This window comes from Cyprinus carpio, chromosome A11 (assembly GCF_018340385.1).
Source record: "Cyprinus carpio isolate SPL01 chromosome A11, ASM1834038v1, whole genome shotgun sequence".
Taxonomy (NCBI): Eukaryota; Metazoa; Chordata; class Actinopteri; order Cypriniformes; family Cyprinidae; genus Cyprinus; species Cyprinus carpio.
In genome coordinates, this window is record NC_056582.1 from 24470629 (window position 1) to 24490586 (window position 19958).

Here is a 19958-nt window from a genome sequence, read left to right on the forward strand (position 1 = left end):
GTCTGTGCATTTGACAGATATTGCATGTTATTCACCTTCAACTCTGATAAGAGTATGCAAACACCGCGAAAGCATAACGTGAGAGAGGGAGAAGGTCGATACTTTCACGTCTTCACTTTCCATTCCGCCCCCGACTGCAAGCGGCTACTGTCATAGTGATAGGTCTTCGCGCGCGCTGCATGAAAGTCGAGCACATCTGTTAATGGTCGTATTATGATCTCACACACTGACATCTGCTCGTGAAGCAAGAGAGGAACTGCAGACTGCTAATAGGATTGTTCAAGAAAAATTATATATACTGTATTGTATTAATAATGGTGTGTTTTGTAGTTTAATTTTACCTTCAAGGATTAAAATCTTGGAATACAAAAACTATTAAAAAGTGAATAGATTTTTTTGGAGAAGAATTAATGATCGTGGAGACTTTTAGAAAAAAAAAAGATCTATCTATCTATCTAATCTATCTATCTACTATCTATATATCATATATATATATATATTATATGATATAAGTAATTTTTTTTTTTTTTTTTTCTAAAAGTCTCCACTGACTCTCAGTGGGTCATATTTTCTTTGCCCTTGTGAATTTTGTTAATGGTTTTTAAAGGATGATGGTGTCATACAACCTTTCCATACTCATATCTGCGTGAGCTTCAATCAGATTACAGGAAAAATCCAGTAGCGATTGATTGTAGGCCCTAAAATGATCCTTGACATCAACAAAACAAAAATATAGGGGAATGTTTTCTCCTCCCTTGCATGGTTTTGCTGTATTAAGTGAATCTACACGGAAAATATCCTCATCTGTTATTTGGTAGAAGCTCATGCAAATGTCAACAGACACCTTATCTTCAAAAACCATAAACAAAATTAAAAAAACACTTCCTGCAAATTCCTGCATCTATACATCACCATCAAAAGACAAAATTCATAAAAGCACTGACCGACTGCAAATCAACCAGCGTCCAGTGAGGAGCATCTCAGCTGAGCACAAAACCAAAGAGAAAAAACCATCAAGATCATTTAGTACACTTACAGGAGAACAAGAGAAGAAATGAACATTCACATAAACCCACCAACAGTAGCGTATATTGGTCAAACTGGGGTCAGCGTTCAGCCCACTGTGTTCACGCCAGCGGTCACTGCAGTGCCAGATTACTTTTTCTACTCCATCTTTACCACGGTTTTCTGCTGTTTACCTCTTCATCCACTCGTGCTACGTAAGTATTCATTCTAGTGGGACTTCTTCTGCTTCATATGTACAGTTGAGGTCAAAAGTTTACATACACCTTGCAGAATCTGCAAAATGTTAATTATTTTACCAAAATACGAGGGATCATATAAAATGCATGTTATTTTTTATTTAGTACTGACCTGAACAAGACATTTCACATAAAACGCACAGAAAACAAAGATCAGGGTGGATTTAACTTATTTTTGTCTTCTGGGAAACATAGCTTCTGAAGGGCAGTATGATATTTAGGCAAAATAAGAAAAATGTGCACATCTTTATTCTGTTCATAAGCTTACATACCTCATTCAAACACCTCTTAAATCAAACCAAGTGGCTTGTCATGTTTTAATTCATGTGTTTAATGAAGAATAATAAACAGTCCTGCTCACCGTCCACTGTTGCATGCAAGAATTACACTATTTATTGAATTAAATGCAAATTTATATATTTAGGATAATTTAACACTTGTATTTGAAACATTTTCTTCACTGGATGTTTCATAAAAATGCCCTAAACCGTATAGAAGTTAAATTGGATGATAAAATATTTAATTACATTTATTTATTAAATATTAAACCTGGCAGCCGTTTGATTTCTTCAACAATGAATCTTATCATGTGCTGGAGACCTTCAGGCCTACATGGACTGAAATCTATGAAACTTCTTGGCGCTGCTTGATATGAGTTTTTCTCCAAAATCGCTTTAGTATGCTTGACATTCATGTTTTCACAGACTCGAGATGCTAACTTGGCTGGACAGCAAGAGTTAGCGAGGAGCAGCTCCAGAATGGCGTTTATCCTGAACAACGTCGCTCTCGGTATCGGCCTCACATCCATCACACTCGGCATTATCGTTAGAGTTACAATTCGTTGAACAACATCTTTGGACAGACGTTGAATTCTGCTTCAAGTGCATCTACTCGTACTGTAACCAAATCAGTAACTTTGTGGAAGAAATTACAAATATTTTCCACACCGTCTGAGGGAATAATCTAATGTACGGCTGTGTTTTATTTCTTCTTGTAGTTAATGTTGTTAGATTGATCTGTAAGATTATCAGAAATTAAACTGCTTATGACTTTGAGCTGATTTGAAAGGTTTTTTTTTTTTTTTTTTTTTTTTTTAATTACACATTCAAATAAAGTATTAAAATTTGTTTAAAATAAACAAAATTTCTGAACAGCATTTTTTGAAGGGAACACAAAGATGTTTTGCCTTAACCCGTTTAATCCCAAATTTTTCCCAGACATTAAAATATCCAAATGATTTGTCATTAGTTAACCTTTGAAATAATCAATAATTATTTTTTTATTTTTTTTTAATGCTACCAGTATTACAACATCTATATTGTAACTTATCTGTAACATTTGAACTTTTAATTTAGTGCAATATTTTGTCATTGCAACATTTCAGTGCAGCCTTCACTAACAACTGCAATTAGATTTATATTGTACACCTAAATTCACTGTTATCCCAGCAGTCACTATTGTGACCATCAACGTATTTACTCATTCTATGAACACACTTAAAGCTGAATATATGTGAATTCATATATTAATACTAGACACCTTAAAGATAACGTGGACCAAAAATCTTTGTCATATCTTAATGTTAACATACTTTACTAGCCTTTCGTTTTGGAGCTTTGATACAGGCAGCCATCATCTTCTCATGATGCAAACCGTAATTAAACTGCTCTGGTTATGTGACAGTATGCACTAACCATGTGACACTGCACATATTTAATTGAGACCCTTTATTTGTTTTCCATATTTGCAGGAAATGCACTAAAACATCTATCAGTAAGGTTTTGGGACTTTTTGTACTTGGCTTTTTGTTGCACTAAAAAATGATCTTATGTGTTTTTCATTTTATCTGGCCAACAACACAAAGCGATAGTTGTTTAAATATGGGCTAGGATCATAGATTCACCATGCAGTCATATTATAATAAAATTATCTTTGGTTTCGTCTGGGACTGAGGATATTCTGTCGCAGCAAGCTCACTGAACTCCACTTAACATCATATTGAGCGAAACCCAACACAACACTAGATTTGCAATATTAGCCTAATATCAGATCACACACAGGATGATCGTTGTGTTATAGTTGTAGTGGGGGACTTCCCATCCAACAAGCCACCAAACAAGCTAGGTAACATTATAACCGCTAACATGGCAGACTCATGGAAAAATACATTGGTTATCATCATTTTTTGTCATGATTAATTTATTAATGGCTTTGCATCATCTGTATTAAAGAGAAAAGAATCACTACATCCGATGTTTAAAGTGAATAGAACAGCCTTACTGGAGTTCAGCAACTACTGAAGAGCTTTGCTCTCTTCCACAAGACTTAGGTAACCTAGTAGTATATGAGTAACAAATACCAGGATCACTGTGTTTTTGGAACTGTATGGATATTTTGTTGTATCTGACAGGTACTTTCTTCTTCTTCTTTTTCCTTTAACAAAACAAGGCATATACTTATTACATTAGTCTTCATTTGACTACATTTTCATATATTTACGGACATTTCCTTCAACTGTAAAATGGAAAATTCTGTAGATTTGCATAATCTTCTGTAGCATTAATGAACAATCCGTTACGCAGAATTTTACTATAAAATTATAGCATATCCTTAGTAATAAACCCAGCACAGTATATAAAAATTGAACTTTTTTTTTTTTTTTACCTCATTTAAACATTCTTAGAAGTGCATTCAATGCTTTAGTTTGCCTTAAACAGGTTAAGACTAAAAGATGATATATGACATCAATTAATGTAACAATGTGCAAAGCACCATTAAAAAGTGCATGGAACTCCAACTCCAACTTTATTTATAAAGCACCTAATAAAACAACTAAATTGACCAAAGTGCTGTACAGTAAGATCAATTAAAAAAAAAAAATAGCAAATAATAAAATCATCAATACACAACATACAAGACAGACCAAAACTTTAGTTTTGATCGAGGGACATGTAGGAGATTTTGTATATTAGATCTTAATGATCTCTTTGACTCTTGAACATGAATAAGACCAGCAATGTATGGAGGGGACATACCATGCAGGGATTTAAAAACAAAAAATAAAATCTTAAAATTAATTCTATAAGATACTGGTAACCAATGCAACAATCACAAAACAGGAGTAATGCGATCATACTTCCGAGTACCTGTCAGTAGTCTTGCTGCTGAATTTTGAACCATTTGTAATCTGTCCAAAAGTTTTGTTTGAGTACCGTAATAAAGTGAGCTGCAATAATCTAATCACGAAAAAATAAAAACATGAATAAGCTTCTCCATGTCAATACGTGCTAAGAAAGGCTTGATCTTACTAATCATTCTTAATCGGTAGAAGCTAGCTTTGACAACTTCACTAATTTGAGAGTTAAATTTTAAAGCTCTATCACAGATCACACCCAAATTTTTTACGTGATGTTTTCTAAAAGGGCTTAATGTTCCCAAGTTATCTCCAGCTGTATCGCTCATTACAGAGGGACCAAATATAATGATCTCTGTTTTCGATTCATTAAGACTCAAAAAGTTAGCAGACATCCAAGACTTCACCTCATCTACACAGTCCAACAGACGCCCCAAGGCACTGGAATAATCTGGGTTAAAAGACAAATACAACTGAGTGTCATCTGCATAAGAATGAAATGACTCACCATATTTATCCAAAATCAGTCCTAATGGTAGCATATACAGAGAAAAGAAAAAAGGTGCTAAAATAGAGCCTTGCGGGACACCACAAGAAATGGGTGCCAATGCCGACACAAATTCTCCCATACGGACCCATACGAAAAACTCCTATTTTTAAAATAGGACTTTATCCATCTTAAGGCATAAGTCAGACTTTTCAGCTTTAATCCGCGACAGACAGCATTTTAAAAAAGGAAACATGAGCAATATGAATATTGGTGTTGCACCAAATAAACTTCACAAATGGTAAAACAGTCAAGATTCAAAACATTTTCAAATGCATGGCAAAAAAAAATAAAAATGAATAAAAGGCAAGGCTGTCATTAATAACAATTGCTATAGACTTATAGTGAACAGTCGAGTTAAATGTTCCAGTGATGTTGCCATTTTCCTATAAAAGAATACATTTTTCTTTAAAGGTAAAGTGAATTCTGTCATCAGTTTCACATCCTTACACCGTTCCAAACTCAAGACTTTTATTCATCTTTGGAACTCCAATGAAGGCTATTTTTAATGAAACCTGAGTGCTTTCTGTTCCTCCATTGACAGCCTACGCAGCTACCACTTTCAAGGTCCAGAAAGGTATAAAGACATCATTAAAGTATGTGACTCCAGTGTCTTTTTTCAATTTTATGAAGTGATGCAAATGCTTTGTGCAATAAATAAATAAAAACAAACAAATTATGTCTTTTTTTTCCACAACATCTCAAACATATGTTCACAAGTGCACCATGCACACAAGCAGAGGAAAGGGGACACCATGCAAGCTTCATGTATTAAATTTAGGTCTTGTTTTTTTTTTTTTTTTTTTAATGGTGCTCACAATAGTGCTTTTTAAAAAATGGTGTCAAAACAACACGCAAGCATTGTGGTGCTCTCATGAACACATGTAGGAGACCTATTCTGAAGAAGATATTTTGTGGACTTATGTTGCTTCTTAAAACACATGCTTCACATACACTACCAGCCAAAAGTTTTTGAACAGTAAGATTTGTAATGTTTTTTAAAGAAGTCTCTTCTGCTCACCAAGCCTGCATTTATTTGATCAAAAATACAGCAAAAGCAGTAATATTGTGAAATATTTTTACTGTTTATAATAACTGCTTTCTATTTGAATATCTATTAAACTGTAATTTATTTCTGTGATGTGCAGCTGAATTTTCAGCATCATTACTCCAGTCTTCAGTGTCACATGATCTTCAGAAAACATTCTAATATACTGATTCGCTGCTCAAGAAACATTTTTACATTTTTTTATTATTATTATTATAGATGGGTATTTATTTATTTTTTATTTTATTATTTGGACACTTTTTTTTTTTTACTCTTATTCAAGTAATTTAGGATTATTACTAAAGTACTTGTACTTTTACTTGAGTTCAGTTTTTGGATACTTTACCCACCTCTGACTTATTACACTTCTAGATAATGTTATATAAAGCACCACTACTTCAAATGCATTATACATGAAACCAGAGCTCTGAGAAATACTGGAAATATTGTTATAAATTGTAGCAACGCCTCCCTTTACCTTTTGGACATGGCTCATGTTTATAACAGTAATCTTGGGAGGTAGACGCGTTTATAAAAATGCAATCATCTGGTTTTAGCCAGGTTTCTGTCAAACAGAGCACATCTAGGTTATGATCAGTGATCATATAATTTACAAAAAGTGCTTTTGTAAAAAATTTAACTAAGCCAAGCTTTATCATTTGTTTATCTGCATTATATCTGTTGAACATCAATTAAATTGTTACCTTTAAATTGTTTTGGATGTATTTTATTTATTTTATTTGTGAGTTCGGGGAACAGACACAGTCTCTATTGTGTGATATCTAGGTGAAAGACTCTCTGTGCTGAGAATTATGATCTCACACTGACATCTGCTCGTGAAGAGAGGAACTGCAGACTGCTAACAGGGTTAAAGAAAAATTATTCACTTTTTAATAGTTTCATAAGGCTAATAAAAAATTCTTAAGGTTTAAAGGAAACAAATTCAAATTACAAACACACCATCATTAATACAATACAGTAAAATTGAATATAAAATCATATTTTATAATATTTATATTTATATATTTAAAATGTATAATTATATTGAGTTAAACAATGAATGAAGTGTTAATCTGAGATTGTATGTTGCTGTGAAAAATAAATAAAAGAATAAAATGAATAAAAGACTCCTGAATTCATCCGGTTGGAATGATGAACCATGTGAATGTTATATTTTGTGTATTTTTTGTTTCTGGTTTTTAAAGACGAGGGTGTCACATAACAGGTAAATTTGACTGGACATGACATCAACAACTACAGATATGGGAGCTGTGATGTCTTCTCCTCGCTTGCATTTTTTGCTATTCAATCATTCGTGACTTCGATCATTCAGCTCACTAGAAAAAAAAAAAACGATCAAAAGAGACATTAATTTTCGATTTTCAACGTCGCTTGTAATGATTTTAAAAAAGCACGTGGCGATGGGGGAAACTGAAATGATCGCGAATCATTTGATTCAGATCGGGACTTCGGAGCGCGAATCAACTGAAATCATTATTAAAAAAAAAAAAAAAAAAAATTGACAACGACCACATTTAACGTACTTATTATTTTATTTGATATTCAACCAGACATTTAAATTACATTTATTCATCCAGCAGACGCTGGTATCCAAATGAGGAACCGAGGAATACAATTTAATATTTTATATAGTAGCCTATACAATATTTTATATTTTACTTTAAAGAAAACTGAGAAAGTCCCACAATATATGAATATATATAGCCTGTCTGCTGTTGTCCAAGAAGCATCGGATTCAAATGAAAACATTCTGCTGGTCCTCACTAAGCATCGAACGTTTGAGGCGTTCATCTCATTATGACGTCATAGAACTCAGCGCTGTGTCATTGTATCAGCAGCTGTAAAAGAGCGCAAACAGCTGAACACAGGTGTTGGGTGATCAGGAGTCAGGTGAGTCACTTACTCCATCAAACACAATCATGGCTATTGGAAAAAATTAGGCCTAGTAAATATTTAGCATAAATAGTTCTATTTTATTAAGTCTTTCTGCAACCACATACAATACACCGACTTTAAATACAAAGTTATTCCACTATTTTTGCTCTGTAAATGAAAGGATACAAAGTTAATAACCTCCCCTAATTAAAAGACCACAATTACTGTTAGCAATGTTCAGTGCGGTTTCTCAATTTGAATTCTGTTTTTTATCTCTCTAGAATATGGTTAATAAAACTTGTGTTTACAAAATGGATCGAAAGACCAAAAAGGAGCAGAAGAAAAAGCAGAAGTGGGGCAAGTCTGTGTCATCTTCTCCAGATGTGGTGGTCTCAGCCGCTGCACCTGCTGAAGGTGTCCAAGCTCCCTCTTCATCCTCCCGGAAGCGCACGTTTCCATCTCTGCGCCGGGTTTTCCGCAGAATGCTGTGTTTTCTGTCATGTGTGTCCTCATGTGAGGTGGTTAGTCCATCGAGGCTCGGTCAACCAGCGTCGACACACGTGATGATGCTTCTTCCTCACCTGCAGTCAGCAGATCTTCTGATCCAGAGGTTGAACTGCAGGCTAAGACCCAGGAGAAAGAAGCAATCAAAGGTGAGAAAATGTTTGAATCTCATCCATCTTTTCCAGTATGCACAATAGAAAAATATATATATATATCAATATCTTCACACAGATGTAGCTGGAGAGCAAAGCTCCGCTTCCAGCACTGAAGATACTTCCACATCCACAGACAGCACACCTTCAGATCTGCTGTATGCAACCCTGGGAATGGAAGTTATTGGAGGTTTGTCTTTATGATTTTTGTGTGTGGTTTAAAGTAAAACGCTTCATCTTTCATAGTGTGACTCAGAGTATGAAAAGTATCTCGTAACGGCAGTTTTGTGGTTTCTCCACAGAAGAGTCAAGCACCTCAACCAGCACTGATGGTTCTGTCTCATATGGACCATCAGATCTGGAGACCAGTGGAGTTTACACCTCCTCCAGCGCTGTGGGTGTTTCCTCATCCGAAGACAGCGAGAAGATCAACCTGCTGGCTGAAATTCAGGCCACAGCGGTTCTTGAAGGTTAGAGGAGTTTATTAAAGCTGCTACTGAATTAACCAACTACTATATAATTCATTAGCCGAATACGTGATGTGCAATAATTAATTAAAACTTAACTTTTAATCTTTTTACAGGTGCAGCTGGCGATCAAGCCATCTCTGATGCGGATCTCGACTAGTGGGTGATAGGAATGAATGTTGTGTGTTGACATAATGCAGAGAGTTACTGAAATCAAACCTCGGTTGGACAAGCACAGTAGAGTTCAACACTTTTTCAACATCGTTGGTTCCGGAAGTAATTTATTTGAGAGATTTTTATAGTTACAGTATAAGCTATGCACCAAACCAGCTAGCTACAAGTCAATTATAACACTACAAACTTTGATTTGAAGCAAAAAAGTATTTTAAATAAGACTGTGAAATTAATGACTTTAGTGAGGGAAAGAATGATTTAAATCATGCTGATTATATATACAAACAATATATTTTCAGTCTTTTACAGAATCATGGATAATGTAGTTTTTCGCAAGGAATTCTGCTGTTAAACATGATTATTTTCAAAATAAGAAAATATTTTCTAATCCTCATTGCATTAAAAATCCACTATGCAAAACATGAATGGGATTTTAACTTCTGGAACCCAACTTTTGCACTATTGTGTAACATACTCTTGATTTTTTCCCAGCATCCTCGGTGTGATTGCTGGTATGACGGTGCAGTCCAAGGGTCTGTCCCATGCTGAAATACTGCAGCTCATACAGGGCAGTCCTCAGCAGGAGCAGATCGAGGTCGAGCAGCAGAGCAGTGGCAGCGATACGGAGGACGATGTCGAGTTGGCAGATGTTGTGGCAACAGCATCGCTGACCAAAATCAAGCACTTGGGGTAAATGTTGGATTGAACGTTCATCCTCGCTTATAATGTGCCTCACAGACACCCACTAACTGAACACCTCTTGTCACAGTTTTCCCAATTTAGGAAACACGTGCTACATGAACTCGGTGTTGCAGTGCCTCCTCACCATTTCCCCCTTCCGGGACGATGTGCTTTCCCAGCGGGAACGGTGGAATGACGGAAGCACAATGCTCAGGTACAACACTGAATTTATGCAACATTATATTTCAATCTAAATGGAAAATCACAATTTCAAAGCAACAAAACTAAATTTTTTTACTTTCCAGGGCGCTCACCGACCTGCACATGACCAGGCTGACAGGGAATGACACGAATCTGAAGGCGAAGCTCTTGTCTACAGTGAAGAGATGTATTGAAACTCGCCATCCTGATTTCTTGGGAGACCATCAGCAGGTACGGGAGATAAACAACTGGATACACATGTTCAAATGTGTGATTTTTAGACTTGCATTTGACCTCATCATCCTTCGTTCGTTCTTCTCTCAGGACGCCCATGAGTTCCTGATGGTTTGTCTGTCCCATCTTAAAGAGGAGGGCGAGCTTCTGCAGAGCTACTGGCCTCAGTACACCTGTCCTGTAGCTAACATGGAGTTCCAGCTCAAGCGCCGGCGCACCTGCGACAGGTAGCATCACACGTCCACACCTGCACTCGTTTCAGACTCATTCACTGTGTGAGTCACTGATGTTCTTCTCTCGGTCCAGCTGTGGCTTCCAGAGGAGCTTCAGAGAGGACTCCAACTATCTCTCTCTAGTCATCGGTCCTCAAGGATGCCTCGTCGACAGCCTGCAGCAGTACTTCAAAGTGAGTGACATCACTGATGACATCACATCAGCAGGAGGATGCAGATTCTGAATGTGTCTGAGGTCCGTGTTGTTTGTTTTCTCCAGACATCTTCGTTTGAATGCTCCTGCAGCGAGTGTGCCGGCAGTACGGCTTCGGAGGCGCTGGAACTAATCACTCTGCCGCGGTACAACACCTTGTCAATCAGTTTATATCCTGCAGAATTACTAAACATGAACTAGTCTGTAACTCCTGAATCTCTCTACAGGGTGCTTGTGCTTCTGGTCATGCGCTTTGACGTCACATCCTCACTGCGCAAGATGAAAAATCGACTGGAAGTTCCAGAAGACTTTGCACTGTCCTGCGGTAAAGGTACGGGTCACAGTCCATCAAACATCTGCCCTCTGCTGGACGCCTGTGGAACAATTACTCTCAAAGACAGCGTCAGGAGGGCATTTGCCCTGAAAAACTGCTTTTCAGAGATGTTTTAGCATTGAATACTTACTGTTTTCTTATTTTATGTGTGATCTTCAACAGAGAGCAGAGAGATGAGAGTGATAAAAAGAAAAGATGAACAGCGAGAGAGAACGAAGAAAGATAGGGTTGAGACTGCAGGACAACAGGAAAGATATAGACAGCAATTCAACAGATAGATAGATAGATAGATAGATAGATAGATAGATAGATAGACAGACAGACAGACAGACAGACAGATAGATAGATAGATAGATAGATAGATAAAACTAATGATAGATTGACTGAACAATAGATAGATATAGATAGAATGACAGAACTTTAAATAGAACATTATACAGAATACTATACAGAACGATTGATAATATGATAATATGACTGTACGAACAAATAATAGATACATGATAGATTCATGATAGACAGATATATAGATAGATTACAATGATAAAACAATAATTAGATAGGATGATAATCACAGTATGGATGACAGAACAATAGAACAATAGAATGATAGACAGCGTGAATGTAATGATCTACTGTAATAGTCAGTGTTTGTGTTGAACAGGTGGAAGCCTCAGACGGCTGCAGCAGCGCTCAGTACAGACTCGCTGGAGTCGTGTCTCATCTGGGCAGCAGCTTGTATTGTGGTAAGAGCTTCTTCTGTAGCTTCAGTCGTCTCATTCAGCATCACACTACAGCTCCTCTGTGTGTAGGGCACTACATCAGTCACATCCGTGACTTCACCGGATCCGGATGGCTGGGATGCAGTGACACCAGCATCAGAAGATCCAGCTGGTCGAAGGCGTCGAGGAACATCGGGAAGAACGGATACATGCTCTTCTACGTGAAGAGGTAAAGATCAGCACATTACTAGTGCTCTGATATTACTCACTGCTCAGTTCTCTTCTGTTGAGTCACTGCTGTACTGTATCTGTAGTTGAGCAGCAAGCTGGTTGATGCAAGAGAAGGGAATTACACGCAAACGCAGACATTAGCTTGGTGAAGATCCTTCTGTGGTTCCTCCGGGTCACAGACTCTAAACGCCAGCTCATCCGTCTCCCTCAATTCCTCCTCAACATCCCGGGGATCGCATCTCTTCACCTGTTAAGGACTGTACAGGTCCACATTGTCTTCATCTCCATCAGTGTTTCCACACGCAATCCCAGGAAAAGCAGCCTGTGCCTAACTGGATAGTTGCATACGGATCTTACCTATTACACATGTTTACTGATCTAATATCACTAAAGATTTATATTACTAATAGTACTATTCTATTAATGTTAATCGAGACAGTGGCATTTGAAACTTGTGTATGTTTGGGTCAGGACACAAATGTATAATGTATATGTATATATATAATTTTACACTATGTATAAAACAAGTAAACATTACATTGTATCCTTACTCATCAATAAATGTTATTTATCGAAAATGTTTAAATTACATGCACTTTTTTGTGTAATATTTTAACTGAAACATTTGTCTTGTGAGACATAGGCTGCAATCTTCAGAAATATTCGTTTCTCAATTCTAAACACATTTTGACATATACTTAGGCTAATTTGTAATTTAACATTTTCACAACATTTCTACATAGTTCTCTTTGCACCAAACACAAACACACACACACACACACACACACACACACACACACACACACACATACACTGCGGTTCAAAAGTTTGGGATCAGTAAGATTTTTTGTGTTTTAAAGTGTCTTCTGCTCATCAAGGCTGCATTTATTTGATCAATAATACAGAAATAAAAACAGTAATATTGTAAAATATTATAACCATTTAAAATCACGGTTTTCTATTTTAATATACCTTAAAATATCATTTATTTCTGTAATGCAAAGTCTTCAGTGTCACATGATCCTTCGGAAATCATTCTAATATGCTGCATTATTATTAATGTTGGAAGCAGTTTTGCTGCTTTATATTTTTTTGGAACCTGTGATCCTTGTTTTTCAGGATTCTTTGATGAATAAAGTTAAAAAGAATAGCGTTTATTTAAAATAGTAAGACTTGTATTTCTAGAAAAGTTTTCTGTCACTTTTTTTTTATCAATTTAACACATCCTTGCTGAATAAAGGCATTCATTTCTTAAAAAAAAAATCATAAAAAAAATTAAAGAAGAAATAACAAGAATAAATTATATTTTAAAGTATATTAAAACAGAAAAGCATTATTTTAAATTGCAATTTCACAATATTAGTAATTTGATTTTCATAACATTTTATTATTCACTAATTAAATATTTTAGCTAAAATCCGCATCTTTTTTATTTAGGAGTAAAGTCTCCACGTTATATACACGAATTAAAAACACACCTGTATTTTATCACAACAAAGAAAGAAAATTTCCGTATTTTCCGCACTATAAGGCGCACTTAAAAGCCTTTAATTTTCTCAAAGAACGATACTGCGCCTTATAATCCGGAGCGCCTTATATATGGATCAAGGCGCTCTGTCAAAATGTTGACATTTCCTTTAGCACAGCTCCATCTAGTGGATGCATAACGCAAATCCAATCAAACGTTTGACTGCAGTATCTTCTATTCTAAGCGCTTTATAATCCGGTGCGCCCTATATATGAAAACAGTTCTAAAATAGGCCATTCACTGAAGGTGCGCCTTATAGTGCGGAAAATACGGTTATTAAAAAATAATTTAACAAAATTCTATTAACTCTATTGGCGGATGGAATTGTAACCATATCACTAGGTTGCATGGATTTTCCTTGTTTTTATTTTATTTTTTCAAACAAAAAGTTTGCATATAATAACTGTGAATAACTTTTTATTTATGGATTTGTTTTTGGAGCCTATCGTCCAGATTGCTTGCATCTTGAATGTTGCATCATCCTCATATTTGTGCATGTGTGAGTGAAGCCCATTGCTAGTGTCTTTACAATGGGGTGTTAAATGCTGAGTAGACGGTTTCTCACATTCAAAGTCAAGGTGACTGATTACCTCCGGACACATTTTACTGCTCTCATAAACTCTTATAGCCCTGCTGCCATCCTCTGTCAAAACTCCGGAGGTCATCAAACACAGAAACAAGAGCGTCACAAATTCAGAGGTTTATTTGGTCTATAATCACCAGGCAGAGAAATCAATAAACAAAGTGATTTGATTACAAAAATATACTTTCAACTGTGTGTCTGTTTTATAATAAAAGCGCACAGTTTGCATCATCCTCAGCTGTGTTGAGCGATATAAAGCAAATACATATCGCATATGTCGGTTGCCTTTGCCTTAAAAGAAGTGAAAGGCAGATAAAATAGAGTATTTAGCACAGAAAGATTTACATGCATGTGAGAAATTCAAGCAGAACTCATTTCTAAATAGTTTGTCACGATTTGTAACCTTTAATTCAATGCAACAATTTACTTAAAAAATATATAACTTGCGTTCGAGTATAAAAAAAGTGACTTTTGGAAAGTTACAAAGCCTTACAGATTAGAGTTACGCTACTGATTTAATATTACAACAACAAGGAAAACTGGTAGAAAAGTCCTTTAAAGTTGTAGTTGAGGTGGGCACAGTGGCTTAAGGTTCTGGTTCGATTGTATTTGGCAAGAAATCCGCTCGAGGAGGAAGATCTGGAAGATCTGGTCTCCTCATCATCAGAAGAAGGGCTCAGTGCAGGAAAGCTTGATGTTTGTGTGTGGCTCAAAGCAGCGTGCATCTCTCTTTCAAACTCTTCTTCTTCTTGCCGCTCTTCTTCCCGTTCTTCTCCTTGTTCTCGGACATCTTCTTCGTCCGCACCTCTCTCATCAGATCAAAGAAGACCTGCGAACAACAAAACCCGCTCAACAGATCCGTCAGAGTAAACATGGCACCTGAGGTTCAGATATGATATTTAATGCACAAACCTTATCGACGTTGGCTCTGGTTTTGGCTGATGTTTCCACGTACTGGACGGACCACTCGTCCGCTTTGTTTCGGGCCTCATCCGCAGACACCTGCCTCCTGTCCTCCAAATCAGACTTATTCCCCACCAATAACAGAGGGATTTTATCATCCTCCGCTTTCACTCTCAGGATCTGCTCCCTGTGTGGACCGGTAACAATACAGTTAAAAATACAGTAAAATTGTGAAATATTATTACTATTTAAAATAACCGTTTTCTATGTGAATATCTGTTAAACTGTAATTTATTTCTGTGATGCGCAGCTGTATTTTCAGCATCATTACTCCAGTCTTCAGTGTCACATGATCTTCAGAAATCATTCTAATATACTGATTTGATGCTGAAGAAATATTTCTGATATATTTTTTTTTTTTTAAATGGTGTTTTGAATGTTCTGTTCGTCAAAGAATCCTGAAAATAAAATAAAATAAATAAATAATAATAATAATAATAATAACAATATACACAAAAATATTAAGCAGTAAAACTGTTTTCAGCACTGATAATATTAAGAAATATTACTAATTAATTGAGCACAAAATAATTATTTAAATATATGTTTTACTCACAAATAGCAAATTCTAACCAAAAAATATTTGATATAAATAGTTTGAAAAATTTTATTAATTTCATGACTTTTCCATATCTACAAATCAGACCTTTTAAAACTCCCTCACATATCCAACTAGATATTTATGACACATCTGCCGTAATGACAAATATATATGTATAATATTTTCAGAAACTACGAGTGGCAATATATTAAAATAATCATATTCCAATCATTTCAAGAGTTTACACTTATTTTTTTTACCAATGATGTTTGTGATTACAGCTTTAAAAAATATATAAAAAATTACTCACAAATAGCTTTTTCTATCCAATAAAATACTTTACTCACTGACACAATTAGAGAAATATCCATTATAAAAACCTCCAGTCTTTTTTTATTTTAATTTTTAAGATTGTATTAATTTCCATGACTTTTCCAGGTCTAGAAATCACACTTTTGAAATCCTCGCATATATATTGAGGTTTTCCAGTCCTGATTCATGAATAAAATGACAGTTAAGGGAAAAAATTAAAGTAAGAAATATAACATCAGCGAACATCTTGATTTTTAGCTGTTTTAACTTATTTGAAAGCTTGTTTGGTCTCAAACTAAAGTGAAAGCGAGAACCACTGTGACGCTGGAAACTGGGTCTGTATCTGATCGCTTCAGATGCCGCTGTAATGATAAGATCTTTCTGAGAACGCAGAGTGCTGTAACAACGACACTCCACCAAACGAGGACAGAGCGCACTGCTGCAGCAGATAACCTGGTGAAGATCTGACCTGAAGTCTGACGAGGCGCTGAAGGACTCGGGCTCTGTGATGGAGAACACCAGAAGGAAACCCTCGCCGCTGCGGAAGTAGTTGTCCCTGATGGCGGCGTAGTCTTCCTGCCCCGCCGTATCCAAAATATCAATCTGCACCTCCTCTCCGTCCAGCACCACCTTCTTCCGGTAACTGTCTGCCTTCGTGGGCTCGTAGTCCTCCACAAACTGAGGCGAGCACCGCAGAAGACAAAGAGATCGTAACTGTAGCAGTTTTTACTATGGAGTTGTTATTGTTAACTAAAACTAACACTATTAAAAATCATGTTTGTTATTAAGAATAAAGGTTAAATGAAATAAAACAATCATTAGATGGAAAACTTAGAGTTAAAAAAAATTAAATTAAATTACAATAATTAAAATTATTGTTAAAAATAAAATTAAATTAAAAATGTAAATTAAAATTAAATTACAGATGGTTTTTTATTTCAGTTTTAGTCATTTTAGTAATTTAACAACTTTTAAGTAAAAATAAAAGTACTAAAATTACTAAAACTAAAATAAAAATAAATTAAAGAAATATAAATATTAGAAAATAGAAACAACCTTAATTAAATAAAACATGTTTAAACACTGAAATTACTGAAACTAAAATAAGACCTAAATTAAAGCTAAATAGAGTTATTAAAAAAAACTAGTGGAGAAATAAGTTAGAGTACTAAATTTACTAAAACTGAAATTAAAAATACATTAAAGTTAAATAGAAATGTAAAATAAAAAGGTTTAAATTGAAGTACTACAATTACTTAAACTTGAATAAAAATAAATAAAGCTAAATAGAAATAAATAAAAATTTAATGAAATAAGTTAAAGTACTGAAATGACTAGAACTAAAATAAGAAATAAATTTAAGCTGAATAGAATTATTTAAAAACTAACTGAAATAAAATAAGTCAGAGTACTAAATTTACTAAAACTGAAATAAAAATATATTAAAGTTAAATAGAAATGTAAAAACAAAGTTGAATTTGAAGTACTAAATTTAAAAAAAATAAAAATAAAAAAAAAAATAAAATTAAATATAAATATAAAATAAAAAAAAAAAGGTTTAATTTTAAGTACTACAATTACTAAAACTGAAATAAAAATAAATAAAGCTAAATAGAAATATAAAAAAACAGAAGCATCCTAAATAAAATAAAATACGTATAAGTACAGAAACTACTAAAATTAAAATAAGAAATAAATTAAAGCTAAATAAAAATTATTTAAAAAAACTGAAATAAAATAAGTCAGAGTACTAAATTTACTAAAACTGAAATAAAAATACATTAAAGCTAATTAGAAATATACAAATCAATAAAATTAACTAAAGAAAAATAAATTTAAGCACTAAAATGACTAAAACTAAACCTGAAATCAAATAAAATTAAAACTAAATAAAAATATAAAAAAATAAAAATAACAAAAGTACATTACTAAAATTAAAATTAGAAGTGTTGCCTTGGCAACTAACTGAAATAAAATAATTGAAAGCTTAAATACAAATACATATATAAAAAATAAATAAAATAAAATAACAGCACATAACAAAATTACTAAAACTTTCAAGTTAAAACTGAAAATATGTTAAAAAATGTATTAAAAACGATAAAAATACAAAAATAATACAGGAATACAAAAAGATGTAATGAAGGAATTTTGGAAGAAGTATTTCTGTAGCTGACATCAAGATTATGACTGGCGCAAGCAGCTCACCTCGTCGTACATGAACTGCAGCGTCAGAGCTGATTTGCCCACGCCACCGCTGCCCACCATGATCACCTTGTGCAGAGCCAGGGAGCTCTGGCTTTTGCTCTTATTTGCTGCCATGACTTTAGTGTTCCAGAAGAAGAAGCTGAGACTGCAAACATGCAAATCAAATTAATCAAATTCAAAGACACACACATTTATATAAAAGCATTGCTTATTTGATGCATACAACATATCCAATGACATGCACCTTATTTCACAACTGTGAAGGGAATTTATACTTTAAAGTTCATGATTATAGTTTTTAGTGCTGAAATCCCACGTTATTGCCATGCTACTGTATATGAATACAGTAATCATTGACTATTATGATACATAGTAAAAGTACAATGGTGCCACTTTACAGTCACTGAATTTTACTTTGTAATGGAAACAGCGTCAGCGAATACTGATTATCAATAAGAAACAGAAATAAGCAATATATTACTAAAACACTAGAAATTTCAAGCAGGTTTTTTTTTAAAATAACAAAAGCGATTTTCACTTTTCCAGCCCTTCCTTATTGTTATAGACGAGAGCCGCCTTTTCTAGCTCTTGATTGGTTGAGCAGACAAATAATAAGACGGGTCCTCCTCTACTCGAGATCTGATTGGATATCCAAACTATCAATCACAGAGTTTTCCCACAAAGACATATGGGCGCTTCTGTCGAGGAAATACCTCAAAACTGCAAAGCTGTTGTCTGCGCAAACTGACTAAACATTGTAAAACTGATCAAAACAATATAAACTCGTATAGATTGCTCACCTCAAGTTTGATCTGTGAAGATCCTTGGCCTGGATTCGCGCATATAAACGGTTAAAACATAAGGGATCAAATCCACTACTCCCATCCAGCTACACAGCCCCGCCCACAGGATATTCAAATCACACGGACATGACGTTCACGGCACCATATATAGATATTTCTGACCTGTGTCGCGTTTATTCTATAAATATTATTTGATGAATTTGTTGGCAAAGTTTAGTATACATAAATGCAAGTAAGGTGATTATAAACCACTATTTCAGAAATTCTGCTGTATACATCTATTTTTAATCTGATAAACAAGAAAGTTGTTTGTAAACATTTCCATTTTTATCTTTTTTTTTCATTGTAATTTATTTTTGTATTTTTTATTTTAAAATTTTTTAGTCGTCACCCTCGGGCTACTGTAAAATGTTGAGTTATTCAATAATAATAATAATAATAATAATAATAATAATAATAATAAACCCTGGGTCCTGTTTATTTCATGAATTGTATTAAAAGTTATGAGATGCACAGTTTATAGTTTTTATTATTATTATTATTATTATTGAACAACCTTAATGACTCTCTCCTTAATTTACAAACTCTAATATGGAGGCATGTGCACACACACACACACACACACTCTCTCTCTCTCTCTCTCTCTCTCTCTCTCACACACACACACACACACAACACACATATATAACACACACACACTCACACTCTCTCTCTCTCTCTCTCACACACACACACACACACACACACACACACACACACACACATATATATTATTCATAGTGAAAGCTTGAAATATGTTAAGTGTTAAATTTATTTGCAAAACATTTGTAACTTTAAATATTGCTATTATTTTTGTGTATATTTTATGTAAATTGCGCAGTTTTTTCGAATATTTAATATTTTGGATAATGTTTTTAATTTTGCTGCATTTATAAATGTACACAGTGCGCAGGGCCTAGTTTGTGTGAATTATCGAGAGGGGGCGCTGTTTTACAACTTTAAACTTCA

The 19958-nt window shown here is 34.6% G+C and overlaps 2 protein-coding genes across 2 annotated transcripts; one reads left to right on the plus strand and one right to left on the minus strand.

The window, feature by feature from the left end:
* The first annotated feature begins 2020 nt into the window (after positions 1-2020).
* On the plus strand, positions 2021-11398 carry LOC109107602. The gene is made up of 14 exons (XM_042766988.1): positions 2021-2086; positions 8168-8356; positions 8413-8539; positions 8622-8732; positions 8845-9012; positions 9126-9168; positions 9676-9873; positions 9953-10078; positions 10170-10296; positions 10390-10526; positions 10606-10705; positions 10792-10871; positions 10953-11056; positions 11222-11398. Exons 1-14 carry the CDS (start codon positions 2021-2023, stop codon positions 11335-11337), a joined length of 1692 nt encoding a protein of 563 aa, XP_042622922.1. The 3' UTR covers positions 11338-11398.
* Positions 11399-14225: 2827 nt separating this feature from the next.
* On the minus strand, positions 14226-19070 carry LOC109072691 (ras-related protein Ral-B-like). The gene is made up of 5 exons (XM_042766903.1): positions 18948-19070; positions 18148-18292; positions 16409-16617; positions 15036-15213; positions 14226-14952 (listed from the first exon to the last, which is right to left on the minus strand). Exons 2-5 carry the CDS (start codon positions 18259-18261, stop codon positions 14833-14835), a joined length of 621 nt encoding a protein of 206 aa, XP_042622837.1. The 5' UTR covers positions 18262-18292; positions 18948-19070; the 3' UTR covers positions 14226-14832.
* Positions 19071-19958: the final 888 nt, after the last annotated feature.

Excerpts from the sequence above, each read along its gene's own strand:
- LOC109107602 (XM_042766988.1), top strand. The coding sequence starts at position 2,021 with ATGGCGTTTATCCTGAACAACGTCGCTCTCGGTATCGGCCTCACATCC. Across the intron at positions 8,357-8,412 it reads CGTTTCCATCTCTGCGCCGG|TCCATCGAGGCTCGGTCAAC; the intron begins GTTTTCCGCAGA and ends TGAGGTGGTTAG. Across the intron at positions 10,706-10,791 it reads GCCTGCAGCAGTACTTCAAA|ACATCTTCGTTTGAATGCTC; the intron begins GTGAGTGACATC and ends TGTTTTCTCCAG.
- LOC109072691 (XM_042766903.1), bottom strand. The coding sequence starts at position 18,261 with ATGGCAGCAAATAAGAGCAAAAGCCAGAGCTCCCTGGCTCTGCACAAG. Across the intron at positions 15,214-16,408 it reads AGCGCCTCGTCAGACTTCAG|GGAGCAGATCCTGAGAGTGA; the intron begins GTCAGATCTTCA and ends CGGTCCACACAG. Across the intron at positions 14,953-15,035 it reads CCAGAGCCAACGTCGATAAG|GTCTTCTTTGATCTGATGAG; the intron begins GTTTGTGCATTA and ends TGTTGTTCGCAG.